The following is a 16,490-nucleotide window of genomic DNA, read 5'->3' on the forward strand; positions in this document are numbered from 1 at the left end:
AAATAATCTCTTTTATTAATTATCTTTATTGTACAAAAATTAGATTTAAAAATTTTACGGGAAATTAAAAAAATTTCTTTTCCTAAATTGACGAGTTGATAAAAAAAAAATTTTCTTTTCAATCAACAAAATGAAAATACAATATAATAATAAAATTATACAAGTTTTTTTTTTCAATCGTCAAATATTTCCAATTACAATTAAACAAATAGATTATGCACAATCTACAATTCCTTTCCAGAACAATAATTATAAACTCAATTGGAAATGTTATAAAAAAACACCCAAAGTAAATAAAGAAATCATATATATATATATATATTATAAATATATATATTTCTCTTATTTATAAAGAAAAATAATTTGTATATTTGAAAATGATTTTCAAATATATTTCACTTTTAAAAAATCAAAAAAAAAATATTTTTTTAAAAAAGTCTACTATTGACGTATAAAGTATCCAATTATTGAAATATTTTGTACAATTCGCCATCGATTGAAAAACAAACCGAAAATTTACAAAATAAAATTCGAAATTGATATATTCTCTGAGAAATGAAAATATCGAATGATACTATACAATTATATCGAAAAAAAATCTCTCTCTTCGAAACACTTTTAAAAGAGTAATATTTCTTTTTAAATAATAGTTATAATAATAAATCCCCAATCTTATATTACAAATCTTGAAAGTACATTAGATGCAGGCCTTAATTATTATTATAATTTATCATACATTCACTATCAATTGCGTTAAATATTCCTCAGATTGTAAACATTCAAATGAACGAAATTAATTAATTCTCTTTCTTTTCCTACAATTATCGACAAAATTTTTCTGAAAACTATACAGAAATTTCTTTTTTTTTATCTGAATCGTCGATAATAATTAATTATGGAAATAAATTAATATTATTTTATTAATTACTTTAATAAATTAATATTATTCTATAAATTACTGTAATAAATTGATATTATTTTCTCCATCATTAAAATAAATTAATTTTATTTAAATTAAATAATTTCCTTCAATTGAACGTTTAAAATTGTTGGAATATTTATATTAATATTTTTTTACATATATTTTTATACAGAGGAAAGGGTAGATTTTTTTAGAGCCTGAATTTTATCCATCGTGAAAAAAAGTTCTCATAATATTGTTCTTTATTTTCTATTGTAAAAGAAATTAAGAAAAATAAGAGAACAATTTTCAATTCAACAAAATATACCTACAAACTTTTCTAAAACTTTAAATTCCGTTTTATCATCAAAATTGTAATTTTTCTCAAAAAAGCCAATTTATTTTTTTTTACCTCGTTTCCTAATGGAAAACATTTTCCACAAAAATAATTTATATTGTAATCTTAAACGAAAACAAAAACAAAAGAAATTACAATTCGAAAATGAATTGAAAAAGAAAGTTGAGCAGACTTTTAAAAATTTTTTCATAATAAGAAAAAGTTCCGAATTCTCTTTTTATTTGCTAATGAAATTTTTTCTTAATTCGCACGAAAATTATTATCCTGCAATTTTTATTTCAATTTTATGCTAAAAATTTTGAATTCAAAATATCTATAGGGAAACTTTTGATTATTTGTCATCTCACAGGTATAAAATTCTATTTTCTATATTTTCGTGTATTTCATACTTTTTTTTCTTTTTAAATTTCTTTTTCAAAATTATCAACATAAATATTGATTAAAATAAAGAAAGAATTGGGAAAACAGTTTTTCGTAAATTAGAGAAATTGGTAATTAAACCGCTCAGGAGGAAGTATTAATTTGGAAAAGTGATTTTTTTCAAGTCCACAAGCGAATCGACGAAAAAAAATTTTCGAGAAACACAACAATTGTTGTTAAAAGAAAAATTTTCCTCCTTTTATATTTTTATGGCAAAATTTTTATATTTTCTCAAATATTTTCGTTAATAAACCTGAATTTCAAGTTTTTTTTTTTTGTTAAAAAGTGAATTCTGAATTTATAATTTTTCGATTGTTTCGAACGTTAAAACGAATGAAATATTTTTTATTATTAAAGTATTTTCGTAAATTATCGATTTCAATAAACATTAGAAACTTTTTTACAGTTACTTTCTTGTAGTGAAAATTATTGTAACGAAAATTTAATTCTGAACGTTCGGAACTTTTGGATTATTTAGCAACCAAGTTGAAATCCACAGCGTAGATCAAAGAAAAAAAATTGTTCATTAAGTAAATTAATTATAGATAATGCAGCAATATTGCCAGAAAAATATTCAGGAAAACAAATTGATTGTTTTGCTGATAATTGTTTTAAAAACTAAATTTTCAATTATAAATTAATATTTAATAATTTAATAATTATTTAATAATATTTGAATGTATTATTAAATAAATTTTTTTCGTTGATCAACGTTGTGGACTAACTAATTTTAATTTCATTTGATTGGTTTAAGAAATTCGTTGAACTTTGAACGTTCGAAACTTTAGGATCATTTAGTAATTAATTTCAATTTGATTTAATAATCAAATGACTTTTTAGCATTCTTAATATTCTTGAAAGAATAATTTTTAAAAAAATCACTTTTGCAAATCAAGACTTTTGGGTCAACTTGTCGAGGTGGTGGTTGTCACAATTGGTAAAAACAAAAACAAGGGAAGAATGTATGAATTTTTCTTACGAGGATAAACTATTTATTCAGGATCGCTTTGGAGTGTCTCGCCATTAGTCAATACCAAAGCATCGTCATCGGCCTCATTGTAATCAATTGAAATGATGCTTTCTCTTCGTTTCTTTTTGTGAATTCTCTCCTCATCACTACCCGGTACACTTTTGTCTCTCTTTGTCCTATCCCTACCCCTCGTTGTCCTTGTCAACACTTCCTCACCATTAGTCTTACCACTAGATTTCAAATTACTTTTGTTTTTAGTCCGTAACGTCCTTCGATTAGTACGATTAGTCGATTCCTCATCATCGTCACGATCACTGAGCTCCTCATTTTCAACCTTAATAATCAAGGCCGGTGAATCCCGTGAGCTCTCGTCATTTTGTTCAGTTTGCGTTGTTGTTGTTGTTATTATTGCTTTTACATCAGTTCGATCTGATTTTTCATCACATGCACGTTCACTGTTTGTTGATTTATCATCGGGCAAGGGTGGAGTTCTTGCACCTTTACACACCTCACTTTCTTCGGTTTTCAATTTTATATCGACACTGGCTACTATTTCTTCGGATTCATTTTTAATTGGCGGTGTGTGCGGCGATAAGCCGTTGGTTAAATTTTGATCACTTGAATTTGTTTTCAATGATGCATTCTCCTGTTGTAAAAGGGTCACTGATTCGCGTGCCTTGCGAAGTTCCTGCTGAAGAAAATATATTGTACTCTGCATTCCCTCCACGTCTTCGTCCAAATCTTGTAGAAATTCATCTAATTCTGTAGAAAAAATTCATCAATTTTTCCATTAATTCTTCCAAATTTATTTTATAAAAATTATGATCAAATTTTCCTCGAACATTAGAATTGATTACAGGACAAAAAATCAAAAAAAAAAATTCCAAGTACAAAAAATCCAAAATAAAAGTTTTCAAAGTCAAAAAATTCAAAATAAATAAAAATTATAATTAAATAAATTAATTAGAATATAATTTTAATTATTTATATAAATAATAAAATTCTTCGCAAAAATTCCAATTATTTAGGTACATAAATAATAAAATTCTTCACAAAAATTCAATTATTTTCATAAATAAAAAATTTCTAAAAAAATTTCAAATATTCTATAAAATTTTTAAAACAATTATTCCAAGAAATACAATTATTATCAACAATTTTGATAAAATTATTATTTTTTTTCAATAGAATTCCGATTAATTTAATTATTTTCAGAAATTTAAAATGTTAACTTAATTGAATAAAAGTAAATTTTGACATTGTAAACTTCAGTTCAATTAAAATTTCTGTCAATAAAATTTAACGAATTTTTCAATTGTTTTGAATTTTTTCAATTAATTATTTTCTGAAATTCCAATTTTCTGCAAAAAATTTTTAAAAAATCTAATATTTTCAGAATTTCTAAATTAATTTTTTTTTAAATTTACATAATTAAATTAATTATTTACTTAAATATAATAATAACCGCGATATTTTGTCCTCACGTAAAGTTAGGGTTTTTTGATTTTAAATTATTTTAGAGCTCAAATTGTCATGTCAAAAGTTTGACAATTAATTTGTAAATAGAGTGATTAGTGTTTTAGTGAAAATAATTCGCCTATAATTTTTACAATAACAGCATTTTCAAAGGAAAGTAAAAAAAAGAAAATTTTATTAAAAAGAAATATCAAACTAGAAACTACTTATTCAAAATTTTAAATAGTCTATGAATTTTCTTTCTCAAATTAAAAAATCAATAAGTAGAGTTACAGTTGCAATATTTTTAGAAATAATTAATATTTTTATCACTTATTTTTGTATTAAAATAATTTAATTCTCCTACAAATTTTTCATAGGAATTGATTTGAAAAAGAATTTCAGTGAACATTTTAGAAAACATTTCAAGAATTGCATTTCTAATTTTAATTAAATTTCAAAAGGTTTTACATTTAAAGTATTTTGAAATTTTAATTTCTATTGGACAAATAAATAAGTATTTAAATATTTATTTAACAAAAATTAACAAAATTTAAAAAATTTTATTTAGCAATTTTTAAATGAGGGTTTTAAAAAATCGTAATACAATTTTTTTGAAAATGGTTGAATTCTCAAAAATAATTTTTAAAAATTGAAAAAATAGGAAATTTTTTCTAATTTCATTAAAATAAATTTTATATTTGAAAGAATTTTATTTTCTCTTTTTAAAAAATTATTTTTAAATATTATTGTATTTTTTGAAAAATTGCCTAACTAAAAATTTGGAAAATAATTAAATTTTACAAAAAGTATTGCATTGAAATTATTTGAAATTTCAATTAAAATAAATGGCAATAAATTTTTAAATATTTGTTTAACAATAATTATTGAAGTTTTTTTTTTGAAGGATTATATTTTATTTTTATTATTTCTAAAAATTGCTACTGTAACTTCTGTAAAATTCAATTACTTTCTAGAATTTTTAATCTAAAATTCTACTAGAAATCAATTATTTTTAATAATTTTCAGAAAATTCTTCGAGAATTTAATTATTTAAATAAAGGCATTTAATTATTTGTCAAACTCACAACTGTAACTCTTCATGATTTTTTTTAAATTTATGTGATAAAAGTTAAAATGTAAATTTTTAAACTAAAATATTCAGGAGACAGTTCGAATTAAAAAATAATTGCTTACCACTTTGTGATTTTTTGACTTCTTCACTGAAACCCTTTTGAAGAGCGAGTTCACCTTCTAATTTTGCTATTCTTCCGCTGGCAATCATCCTTCCTAATTCTTCATTTTCTTGATAAAGCAATCTGCATTTTGCCATTAATCTCTTTCCAGTGTTGCTAATATAATAAAATTTAATTAATTATAGTTATAATAATGAATAATTAGTTTTATTAAGGTTGCCACAAAAATTTTATTTCGTTTTTCCTAGATTTCTAAAGGGAATTTTAAGTTTCTTCTTGATTTCATATTTAAAAAATCCAAAGAGAATTCAATTAAAGAAAAATTAAAAATGATAAATTTTCAGAAGCGAATATTTAATAGAAAACTTTAAGAGTTTATCCACCTGTTTTAAAAATAAAATTAGTTATAATTTCATAAATTAACATCTTTAAATACTAAACAACAATAAATAAATGTGATTCAGACTTTTTGTAAAATTTTAATTATTAATAAAATCTTTTACCAAATTTAATTATTTTTAATCAAATTTTCAATTACATTGATAATTTTTTAATACATTTTTTTAAATTCAAGTATCTTTAAAGACTATTCAATTAAAATTCCTCAAAAACTTAATTTTTTCATAATTTTAAATAATATTATTTGAAACTAAATAATTTTTTAAAATAAATATTTAGGTAATTATTAATTTCTTACAATTTTTAACTAAACTTCATCTCTAAATGAATTATTTTTAATAATTTTCCGAAAGTTCTTCAAGAATTCAATTATTCAAATACAAAAATTCAATTTTTTTATTAGTTTTGTAACTATAACTGTAAAAGTTATATTTTCAAAAAATTATAATAATGAAATTCTTCAAATTAATTTTTTAAAAATATTTTTAAATCATTTTTGAAAGATAATAGTTTTTGAATTATATACAAAAATAAAATTTTTAAAACAACTGGAATTTATTAAAAACTTTAAAAAATAATTGAAAATTGATTAAATTTTGTAATAATAATTGAATTATTGGAAGAAAAAATTTTAATTTATTTTGTTCAAAGATACTTGAATCTTAAAAAGTTCTGATAAAACAACTTTGAGAATTAGTTTTTTAAAAATATTCGCAATTAATTTTTCGAAAATAATTGAATTTCTTGAAAGAATTTTTCTATAATTTAAAAGAAACTAATTAATTTTTTTTATGAATTTCAATTAAAAATGTTGAATATGATTGTTTTCTACAAAATTTTAAAAATATGTAATGTTATATTATTTTTTGTAGATTTTTGAATTTTCGGAAATATGATGTAATTGAAAATATTGCAAAAATAGATTGAAAAAGTTCAAAGAATAAATTTAAAAAAAAAATTTATTATAATTTTTAGAAGATAATTTTAATTAATTCTTTTTCATCTTCAAATTTACACTTTAAGATTTTTCATTAAAATTTTTGAAAAATCAATTATTTTTTCAAAATTTGCAAATTAAAATTTATCAAAAGTTGATTTTCAAAAATTGTAATAAATACCTTGAAAAAAATCAATTATTTTCAAATTAAATTTTGCAAAATTTCAATTTTTCAAAATCTCTTTAATTGTATATTTTGAAAATTTAATTAGAAAAATGATTCCAAAATAATTTTGAAAGATTTGTCTATAGTTATTTTCACTAACTTCACAGATTTGTCAGAACTGTGGCAACCTTGTTTGTTATAAATAAATAATTCCTTTTTATACAAATACCTGTCGGGCGTGAATTTCCAAGCACTAAGCTCATTTTGCGTGTCTTCCAATTTAGCTTTTGTTGTAATCAATTCTTGCCTCAATTTTTGAATTAAAATATTTACAGCAGGATCTAATAAAGCGGATCTCAACGCTGCGGCGGACGGTGCTTGGGCGGCTTTCATTTCAGCTATTTGATTCTATTAATGAAAAGTAAGAATTTTTGTTTTTGAAGAAATACATTACTATTGTAATAAATTGTAATGATTTCATTGTACATTGAAATTTAAAACCAAAAAGAAACTTACAACATATTCTTGTAATTCCTGTTCTTTAGAAGCAAGTCTTCTAACTAAAATTTTTTCTCTATGCGACGCTTCTGCATATTGTTGTCTGTACTTCTCCTCTGATTCTCGTATCGAAGAAATTTCGCCTGAAAGAAAATAATTTCTCAATTTAACACAAATTGTCCATTTTCGATAGTTTCTTCACCTTCAGGTACAATTTTTAATTCAATATATTAAAAAAACTTCATTTGGAAAAGTATTCGAAAAATAAACTCATAAAAAAATAAAATACAAATAACAATTTAATTTTATTTTAATAAAATACAAATTAATAAATAATAAAAAGTCAATAATAATGAATAAATAAATAATAAAAAGTCAATAATAAAGAATAAATAAATAATAAAAAGTTAATTAAAGAAAAAAGTAATATAACAAGGAAGAAAATCACTAATAAATAAGAAGATAGTACAAAATAATTGTTACGCTCGAAAAATATTATTATAATTATTAATTAATATTGATTTTTATTATAATTATTATTGATTATTATTAAGAAAGTAATATTGAAACTCAATTAATTTAAGAATTGTACCAGAGGCAAATTGTTTGGCAAATGACACAAATTTCTGCACTTGAAGAAGAAGAAATGAAAAAAAAATTAAACACACAGCAAATCGCGAAACGCCGCGAATTTGTATTTTTTTTTGGAAACAATGGGTTTTTGAGAATAAGTGGCTTTTGGCTCAATCTACTATTAATACCAAAGTGCGCACTATAAAAGATGTTTTAATAGATTAAGATTGATTGCTCTGACAATTGGCATCATTAATTGACGCATACTTTGATAAATCTGGTGTCGTTCCAGGCGCCATTCGTGTGAGTTGTTGCTCCATCGGTGTCCCGATTTTCTCCCCAGAGAAATATCCACAGCTTCCAGCACACGATAACTCGAGATTTTTTTACAGAGATAAATAGAAAGGGAGATAGAAAGAATTGGGTGTTTTTTTTTTTTTTTGAAAAAAAGAAACAGAAAGAGAGATAGAAACGGAATTTTGGGACACCCTTCAAAATATTGTCGTAAAAACTCGGGATATTTTCAAGAAAAAAAGCGTCATTCTTTTTCTCGTAAAACAAGAATGATTTTCGTGTTTTAGTTGGACCTTTTTTCTCTCGTTGCTTCAATCACGAATTTATCACTAAATTAAGCACTGGCTCTTTTATTTTTGACACACTTGATTCATTTTTTTTTGTATTTTTATTTATTTTTCTTTTCGCATTTTCTTTTTTTCGTGAAGCAAACTCGTGAGAATTTTAAAAACACCAACACTATAGACACTGAGGAAGCTGGTTGGATTTCTCAAAATCGAGAAATAATATTTCTTTTTTTTTCTTTTTTTTAGCACTCACATTAAATGCTTTAACGATGGGGCAACAATTTCACTCTGTTTAACACATTTTTCACTCTGGCGATTTTCGTTTTTCGCGATTTTAGCACAACACAAACACAATCGCTTATCAAACTCAAATTGGTATTGAAAAAAAAACACTTTAAAACATTCGAGTTCTTAAAATTATTCATAAACAATGTGTGCTCTATTTGTAAAAATTCTACTAATTCTGTGCGAGTACAAAAAAATTCTCACCACTGTCTCTTAATTTTTTCACATTCTTTTTCTCTTTCGATTTTTTCAAACAGTTAAAAGCACCTAAATTATCGATCCAATTTTTTTATTTATATTTTTCAATTAATTTTTCTTAATATTGTCGAAATGATGGTTCACAAATTTTGAACTTTCAAATGAACGAAATATTTTTTATTGAAAATATTTTCCTAAATTAACACAAAATTATTGTAATAAAATTTTTTTTTGAATTTAAGTAAAGATATTTCATTAATTTGAACTTTCGGAACCTTAAAGATCATACGTTCAAAAGGACAAAATATTTGTTAGTAAAAATATTTTCATAAATATAAAACATTAAATGTCGTTCATTTGAACGTTTCAGAACTTTATAGCTCTTGTCGAAATAAAAAGTATGATTATAAAAAATTAAGATAAATTTAGGTACTTTTCTTAAAGTGGTGCATTTTTAGTAAATTTCAAAATTTTTCTTTAATTGAATATAAAAAAAAAAATTTCTTCTGTAAAGGAGTAAATTTTGCTTTATGAGAAATATTTGTAAAAATACTTTTTACTAAGTATTATGATTTTAATTTTTAATAAGTATTTTAAGGAAGAAAGTGCCGTAAAAAGAAAAGTCAAGCAACTTTTTATTAAAATAATTCAATTAATTTAAAGATGTTTATAATTTATAAAAATAATTCAACTATAGAGATAGAATTTAAATAAAATTACATTCAAAATAATTGACTCCTCATGAAGAATTTTATTACTTATAAAAATAAATCAATTCCTTTTGAAGAATATTATCAAAAATTTAGAAAATATGTAATTGAATATTTGCAATTTTTATTATTTATAAAACAATTAAATTCTTTCGAGGTATTTAATTAAAATTATAATTAAAAAAGTTAAATTGATTTCAAGAATTTTATTAAAATTTTAGAAAATAATTAAATTTTTGCAAAGAAATTTATTCTTTATGAAAATAATATTTGAATTCTTGGAAAGAAATTTTACCAATATTTTGGAAACTAATTGAATTTCTGCGAAGTATTTTATTATTTATGAAAACAATTCAGTTTCTTTAGTGAAATTTTTAAAAACTTTTGTAAAATTGAATTCTTCCAAAGAGATTTTATTATTTATTCAAACAATTCAATTCTTTTAAAGAACTTTTTGAAAACTTTCATTTTACTGAATTTTGGCAAAGTATTTTATAAAATATTTTTAAAATAATCAAATTTTTGAGAAGAATTTTATTGTTTATAAATTGTGATTCAATTTTTTGGAAGATTTTATAGAAACTGTTGAAAATAATTGAATTTTACAAAAAATTTTATAGAAACTGTTAAAAATCAATTTTTTTGAGACACATAATTAAAATTGTACTGAAAATAATTCAATTCTTTTAAAGAATTTTTTAAAAACTTTTGTATAATTGAATTCTTGCGAAGAAATTTGATTATTTATAAAAACAATTCAAATTTCTTTAAAGCTTTTTTAATTTTTTAAAAACTTTTAAATAATTGAATTTTGTAGTCAGAAATTTTATTATTTCATAAAAAAATTGAATTTCTTCGAAGAATTTTATTAAATGTTTTAATGATAAATAAATTGCTTTAAAAATTTTTATTATATTTATAGAAATAATTGAATTTTAGAGAAAAATTAAATTTTTTAAAATAATACAATTTATGCAAAAAATGTTGTTATTTATGAAAATAATTAAATTATTTTGAAGAATTTTATTGTTTATAAAAATAATTAAATTGTTTGGAAGAATTCTCTAAATATTTTTGGAAATAATTGAATTTTGCTAAAAATTTTATAAGAACGGTTAAAAAACCATTTTATTGAGAAACGTAATTAAAATTCTACTGAAAATAATTCAACTCCTTTAAAAAAATTTTTTTAAACTTTTATATATTCAATTTTTGCAAAGTATTTTATTATTTATGAAAACAATTTAATTCTTTTAAAGAATTTTTAAAAACTTTTATATAATTGAATTCTTTCAAAAAATTTTATTATCTATAAAAACAATTTAATTTCTTTAAAGTATTTTTGTAAAAACTTTTAAATAATTGCCTTTTTATAGAGAAATTTTGTTAAGACTTTTAAAAATAATTGAATTCTTTTAAAGAGTTTTATTCTTTATGCGGAAGTTATCGAATTTTTGTGAAGATTTTATTTAAATTTTTAAAAATAATTAAATTTCTTCAAAAAATTTTACTATTTTTGAAAATAATTCAATCCATTTAATAAATTTTTGTATTTTTGAAAATAATTCAATTTTTTTTCAAGAATTGTATTATTTGTCAAATTAGTTTAATTCTTTTAAATAATTTTATTATGTAATTCTATTCTTTTGAAGGATTTTTTTGTAACTTTTGTAAATATTTGAATTTCTGCGAAGAATTTTATTTTATCTTTCTCTGTGAAAAATGCCATTACTGAGAATAGCAAAATGTCAAATTTTCGTGAAAATTTATTAAATATTATAGATTTTATCCAAATTTGAAATTTTGTTCAAAAATTACGAAGAAACGTATCAAAGCTTCATTTTATTACATTTTATAAACAATTTTTTTTTGTAATCAATCAGTATAATCATTTGTCCTTTCTTAGCATTTTTCACAGTTAGGAATTCATTAAAATTTTATTAAATTTATTTTTAGTTTCAATGCCATTCTTTCTCTATTTATTATAAATTCTGTATAATTATTTATAATTTCAATAAGTTAATTAATTTTTCCAGTACAATAAAAATTTAAAAAATTTAAATTTTAAGTTAAAAAAATAATTTTAATTTCTTTAATGTCAAAAAAGCTTTAAAGTTAGATATGGCACAGACTTTCCTCCTTAATTTACTTTTTATTAAGTATTTTCAATAAAATACTTTCGAAATTTAATAAAATATTTTTTTTTTATAAAAAGGAAATCCTGGTTTAGTAGAAAAATTATTTATTTGAGTCAATAAATTTTTCTGCTAAAATGAATCAAGTAATATTATAAAATAATACAGTCTCAGAATACTCAAGCTTTTATTAATTTTTTTGTGCTTCTTGAACACAAATTTTATTTTATTGAGTGAGAGAGTATAAAATTTAAAATATGAAGAGGATCTTTTAAACATCGAAAGAAACATTTCGTTCTAAATGCTGAGACTCTAAAATGAATATATTTCATGGTAAATAAGAAAAAAAAGGAAAAACAGAAATTATTTCTCGCCGAGAATATTTACTCCTTTCAGATTTGTTCTCGCACAGATGTGTTAAAGTGAAAAAAAAGCATTTGCAATAAGTCAAACATGAATTTCACTTTAAATTCATATACCCCCCCGTGAAACAAAAAAAAAAACTTAGCGTCTCTAAGAGAGTCTTGCCTCGGAATAGCGAAAGAAACTCGATTCTCATTTTTGGAATATTTTTCAGTTTTAAGAAGAAATGTGGTGAGTGAAATGCTCTCACTCTCACGTGATCTCAGTACCTTCCTGGGATGCAGTCTGCGCCTCTAGATATTCCACATACAAGTCCTGTTCACGCCATTTGGCCACGAACTCGTCCTTTGTCAAGTTGTCCAGTTGTTCGGTTATTTTCACCCGACGTGGTTGCCTTGGTGACCGAGGACTGTTTGGCTTTCCACTGGGAACATCCTGAGGACTCCTCGGCGAAGATGGACCTGCCGATTTTACGTCATTGCCCTCTTCAGCCATTCTTATTTTTCTTAATTTCCTTTTCAAAGGAAATATTTTTGCTTTTTTTTCTTCAATTCACTATAATTGAAACTCTGCTTTTCCTTTCTCACACTTTCAATTTTTCACTCAGGAACATTTGCCTAAAAAGAAATATATTTTAGTTTAATACAAATTTAATTACATTAATAAAAATCAGTAATACTTGAATACAGTTAATAAAACTTTAATCCAATTAATTCAAATTCGATTTAATTAATAAAAGTTCGAGACATGATAAAAATATTTTTCAAATTTCCAATTAATAAAAGTTCGAGCAATGATAACAATATTTTTTTAAAAAAAAAGAAATTTCTACACTAAAAATACTTTTATGGATATCAGACTTCGCACTCAATAATTAATTTTAAAAAAGTATCAAAAAGTGGATTTATTACTAGAAAAAATAGTAAAAAAGTAGCTATCGAAAAATTAAATTTGACAACTAAAAACTCGTTTTAGTTGATTCACAAAAATCCCAAAAATTTCATTCTGTATTTCCATGACATTTTTCTGATTTCCATAAAAAAATTTTCTTTTTTTCTCTTATCCTGATTCAATTCTAAATTTTCATTAAAATTCAATTATTTTTCAAACTTTTAGTTACAATTCTTCGTAAAATTCGATTATATTAAAAAATAGTATTTAAAAGCGTAAAAAAATAAAAATTTCTTAAAATATAAACTTTATTTCAATTAAATTTGACAAAGTTTACAATGAATTGGAAATTTAAATAAATATTTTCAATTTTTTCAAGAATTTAACTAGGACTACTAGGTATATTGAAAAAATTTAGAGTAAAATTTTTAAAAAGACTACATTTTTTTCTTGATTTCTAAATTAAATTATTATTCATTCTTGAATAGTTTTTATACAATAAATTTATAAAAACTTACTTTTGTACAGGAATTGAAATTTTAAATAATTTTAATGTAAAAACCTTTTGAAATTTAACTATTTATAAAAATTCATACCATAACGTAATTAATATTCAATTATAATCTAAAATTTTAACTGAACTTAATTTTTTAATCAATTCTCATTAGAAAGTTCTACAAGAATTCAATTATTTAAATACAAAAATAAATAATTGATTGAATAATTGATTGTTTCTAAAAATTGAATATTTATCAAGAATTTTATCAAATTTCTTTTCAAATAATTGAATTCATTCGAAAAATTCTAAAAAACTTTTGAAAATAATAATGGAGTTTTTCGAAGAATTTTAATAAAATTTTTACAAATACGTAATTACATTTTTCGAAGAATTTATTTATAAAAATAATTGAATTCTTGCAACAACTTTTATTAAATTTCTGTAAATAATTCAATTCTTTCGAAGAATTTCAATAATTTTATTATTTATGAAAATAATTCAATTCTTTCGAAGAATTTCAATAATTTTATTATTTATGAAAATAATTCAATTCTTGGGAAGAAATTTTATTAACATTTTTATAAATAATTGAATGCTTGCAAAAAATTTAATTATTTTTTAAAATAATTCAATTTTGTTACAGAATTTTTTAAAAACTTTCATATACGTGAATACTTGCGAGAAATTTTATTATCGCCTTGAAAAATTATTGAATTATGCGAAATATTTTATTATTTATGAAAACAATTTAAACTCGCTAAGAAATTTTATTATTTATAAAAAAAATTCAATTCTTTTAAATAATTTTTTAAAAACTTTCTTATAATTGAATTTTTGCAAAGAATTATTTTATTACAATTTTTTAATTTTTTCGAATTTCTACAATGAATTTTATTATTTATGAAAATAATTGAATTTTCGCAACGATTTTTATTAAAATTTTTAAAAATAATTGAATTCCAGAGAAGAATTTTATTATTTATAAAAATTATTGAATTCTTTTAAAGAACTTTTTACAAACTTTCATTTAATTTAATTCTTGTGAGAAATGTTATTATCATTTTGAAAAATAATTGAATTATGCGAAGTATTTTATTATTTATGAAAACAATTCAGTTCGTTTAATAATTTTTGTAAACTTGAATTCTTGCCAAGAAATTTTATTATTTATAAAAACAATTCATTTTTTTTAAAAAAGAAGAATTTTTATTCTTTATTCTTATTATTTTATTTATTTTACTTTATTTTTTATTATCTTTATTTTTTATTCTTCTATTATTATTTTCTTCAAGAATTTTTTAAAAACTTTCATATAATTGAATTCTTGCGAAGAATTTGATTAAATTTTTTAAAAATAATCCAATATCTGCGATGAATTTTATTATTTATAAAAATAATTGAATTCTTTTGAAGAATATTATTGTTTTCAGTTCAATAGTTTCGAATAATTTTTTAAGAACTTGAAAATAATTAGATATTGATAATATTTGAATTTTAACGATGAATTTCATTTCTATTTGTGAAAATAATTGAATTCTTACAAAAGATTTTCCAAATATTTTTGAAAATAATTGAATTGTTTTAAAGAATTTTATAAAAATGTTTTAAATTGCTTCAAAGAATTTTTATACAAATTTTTTAGAATAATTTTTTTATTTAAACTATTAGCGGGATTAAAAGTAGTTCAAATTTTCAAAAGAATTTTCCAAAAATTAAAGAAAAAAGTAGCTTTTACTGTCACAAACTTAAAAAAAAGTATCCAAATATCTAATCGTAAAAAAAGTAGTAAATAGGTTTTAGTAAATGAGTGCGAAGCCTGGAATATTAGAAATTTTCTCGACCCATTCGTGAAAGGTTTATTTTCTTTTTCAAATTATGTCGATGAATTGATTTCCGTCACAATAATTAAAACGAATACAAAAAAAAACCCCTTTCAAAATAAACACGAATAATAAATCTTTCTACATTCATATATAACATAACATTTAAATGGATCGGAAATTTTTCGGAGCATATGGCTGAACAAATAAAAACACAATAAATAAAAAGAAAAATACAATTTTCACCAGAAAGTGAAAATAAAAAATTATTCTGAAAAATTTGCACACGTCATGTAATGTGTGTATTAAAGTCATGAAACTTAAGAAAATGATGGAAATCAGAAGCAAGAACGACGCCATTATTTTCAACATGTCCGTCTATCTGAGAATTGTAGCATCATTTTAATTCAAGTTCAATGTTTCCGAACAGTTAATTTAGTGGGAAAAAAATTATGTAATTTAGAAATTTTGTTAAAACATTCTTTAAAATAGTGTTCGAATTTCGATGATCTTATTTAACTTGGTAAAATAACACGAGAGGTGCTCTAATTTCAGAGGTTGTGGTGAAGGATTGTTGTTGAAGGAAAGTTGTTTTTTTTTCCTGTCAACATCAACAATGAATACCTTGTTTTATGTAAACTTTCAGTTGTCCAATGTTTTAAGCGTTCATTGAGCATTTCCTGATGCATCCTGCGGGTACACTGACATTTTATGTTGGGATTATTTTTATCAGAAGTCACTTTAATGACACACACAGAATATGCAGAAACTATATAGAACTGTACAGTTTGGAACTCATAGGAGGCACTACTGTTCCTACTGTTTCTACTGTTGAACGAAAGGAAGGAAGTTGTTCACATTTCACAAACCGTTCCTGCGCAGAACCATTTTTATTTTGTCCCGCCAATCAAAATACTAACCATGAATTTGTTGTTTTTTAAATATATTTTTTGCTAGATTAACAATAATTTTTTAAGTATAATAACAGGAGAGTATTTATTGTTTGATTTTTAATAATATTTACTAATACAAATTAAACAAGCGCTTTGTCGATCGTTTTCGATTATCACTGACAACAGTTGGTAGAATTGCAAAGTTTTCTTTTTTTTAGGTTGTCAGTCCTGTTTATTCCAAC

At 21.9% G+C, this 16,490-nt stretch overlaps 1 protein-coding gene across 1 annotated transcript; it reads right to left on the minus strand.

The window, feature by feature from the left end:
* Positions 1-515: 515 nt before the first annotated feature.
* On the minus strand, positions 516-16,178 carry LOC122511420 (pre-mRNA-splicing regulator WTAP). The gene is made up of 6 exons (XM_043626631.1): positions 15,980-16,178; positions 12,415-12,762; positions 7,319-7,443; positions 7,032-7,210; positions 5,302-5,456; positions 516-3,411 (listed from the first exon to the last, which is right to left on the minus strand). The coding sequence occupies exons 2-6, from the start codon at positions 12,638-12,640 to the stop codon at positions 2,672-2,674; spliced, it is 1,425 nt and encodes a 474-aa protein (XP_043482566.1). The 5' UTR covers positions 12,641-12,762; positions 15,980-16,178; the 3' UTR covers positions 516-2,671.
* Positions 16,179-16,490: the final 312 nt, after the last annotated feature.

This window comes from Leptopilina heterotoma, unplaced genomic scaffold (assembly GCF_015476425.1).
Source record: "Leptopilina heterotoma isolate Lh14 unplaced genomic scaffold, ASM1547642v1 Lhet_121, whole genome shotgun sequence".
NCBI classification, from domain to species: Eukaryota; Metazoa; Arthropoda; class Insecta; order Hymenoptera; family Figitidae; genus Leptopilina; species Leptopilina heterotoma.

Coding starts and splice junctions, on each gene's coding strand:
- LOC122511420 (XM_043626631.1), bottom strand. CDS start 12,640: ATGGCTGAAGAGGGCAATGACGTAAAATCGGCAGGTCCATCTTCGCCG. Junction 7,211..7,318: donor AGGAATTACAAGAATATGTT/GTAAGTTTCTTT, acceptor TTTCATTAATAG/AATCAAATAGCTGAAATGAA. Junction 5,457..7,031: donor TGGAAATTCACGCCCGACAG/GTATTTGTATAA, acceptor TTATTATATTAG/CAACACTGGAAAGAGATTAA.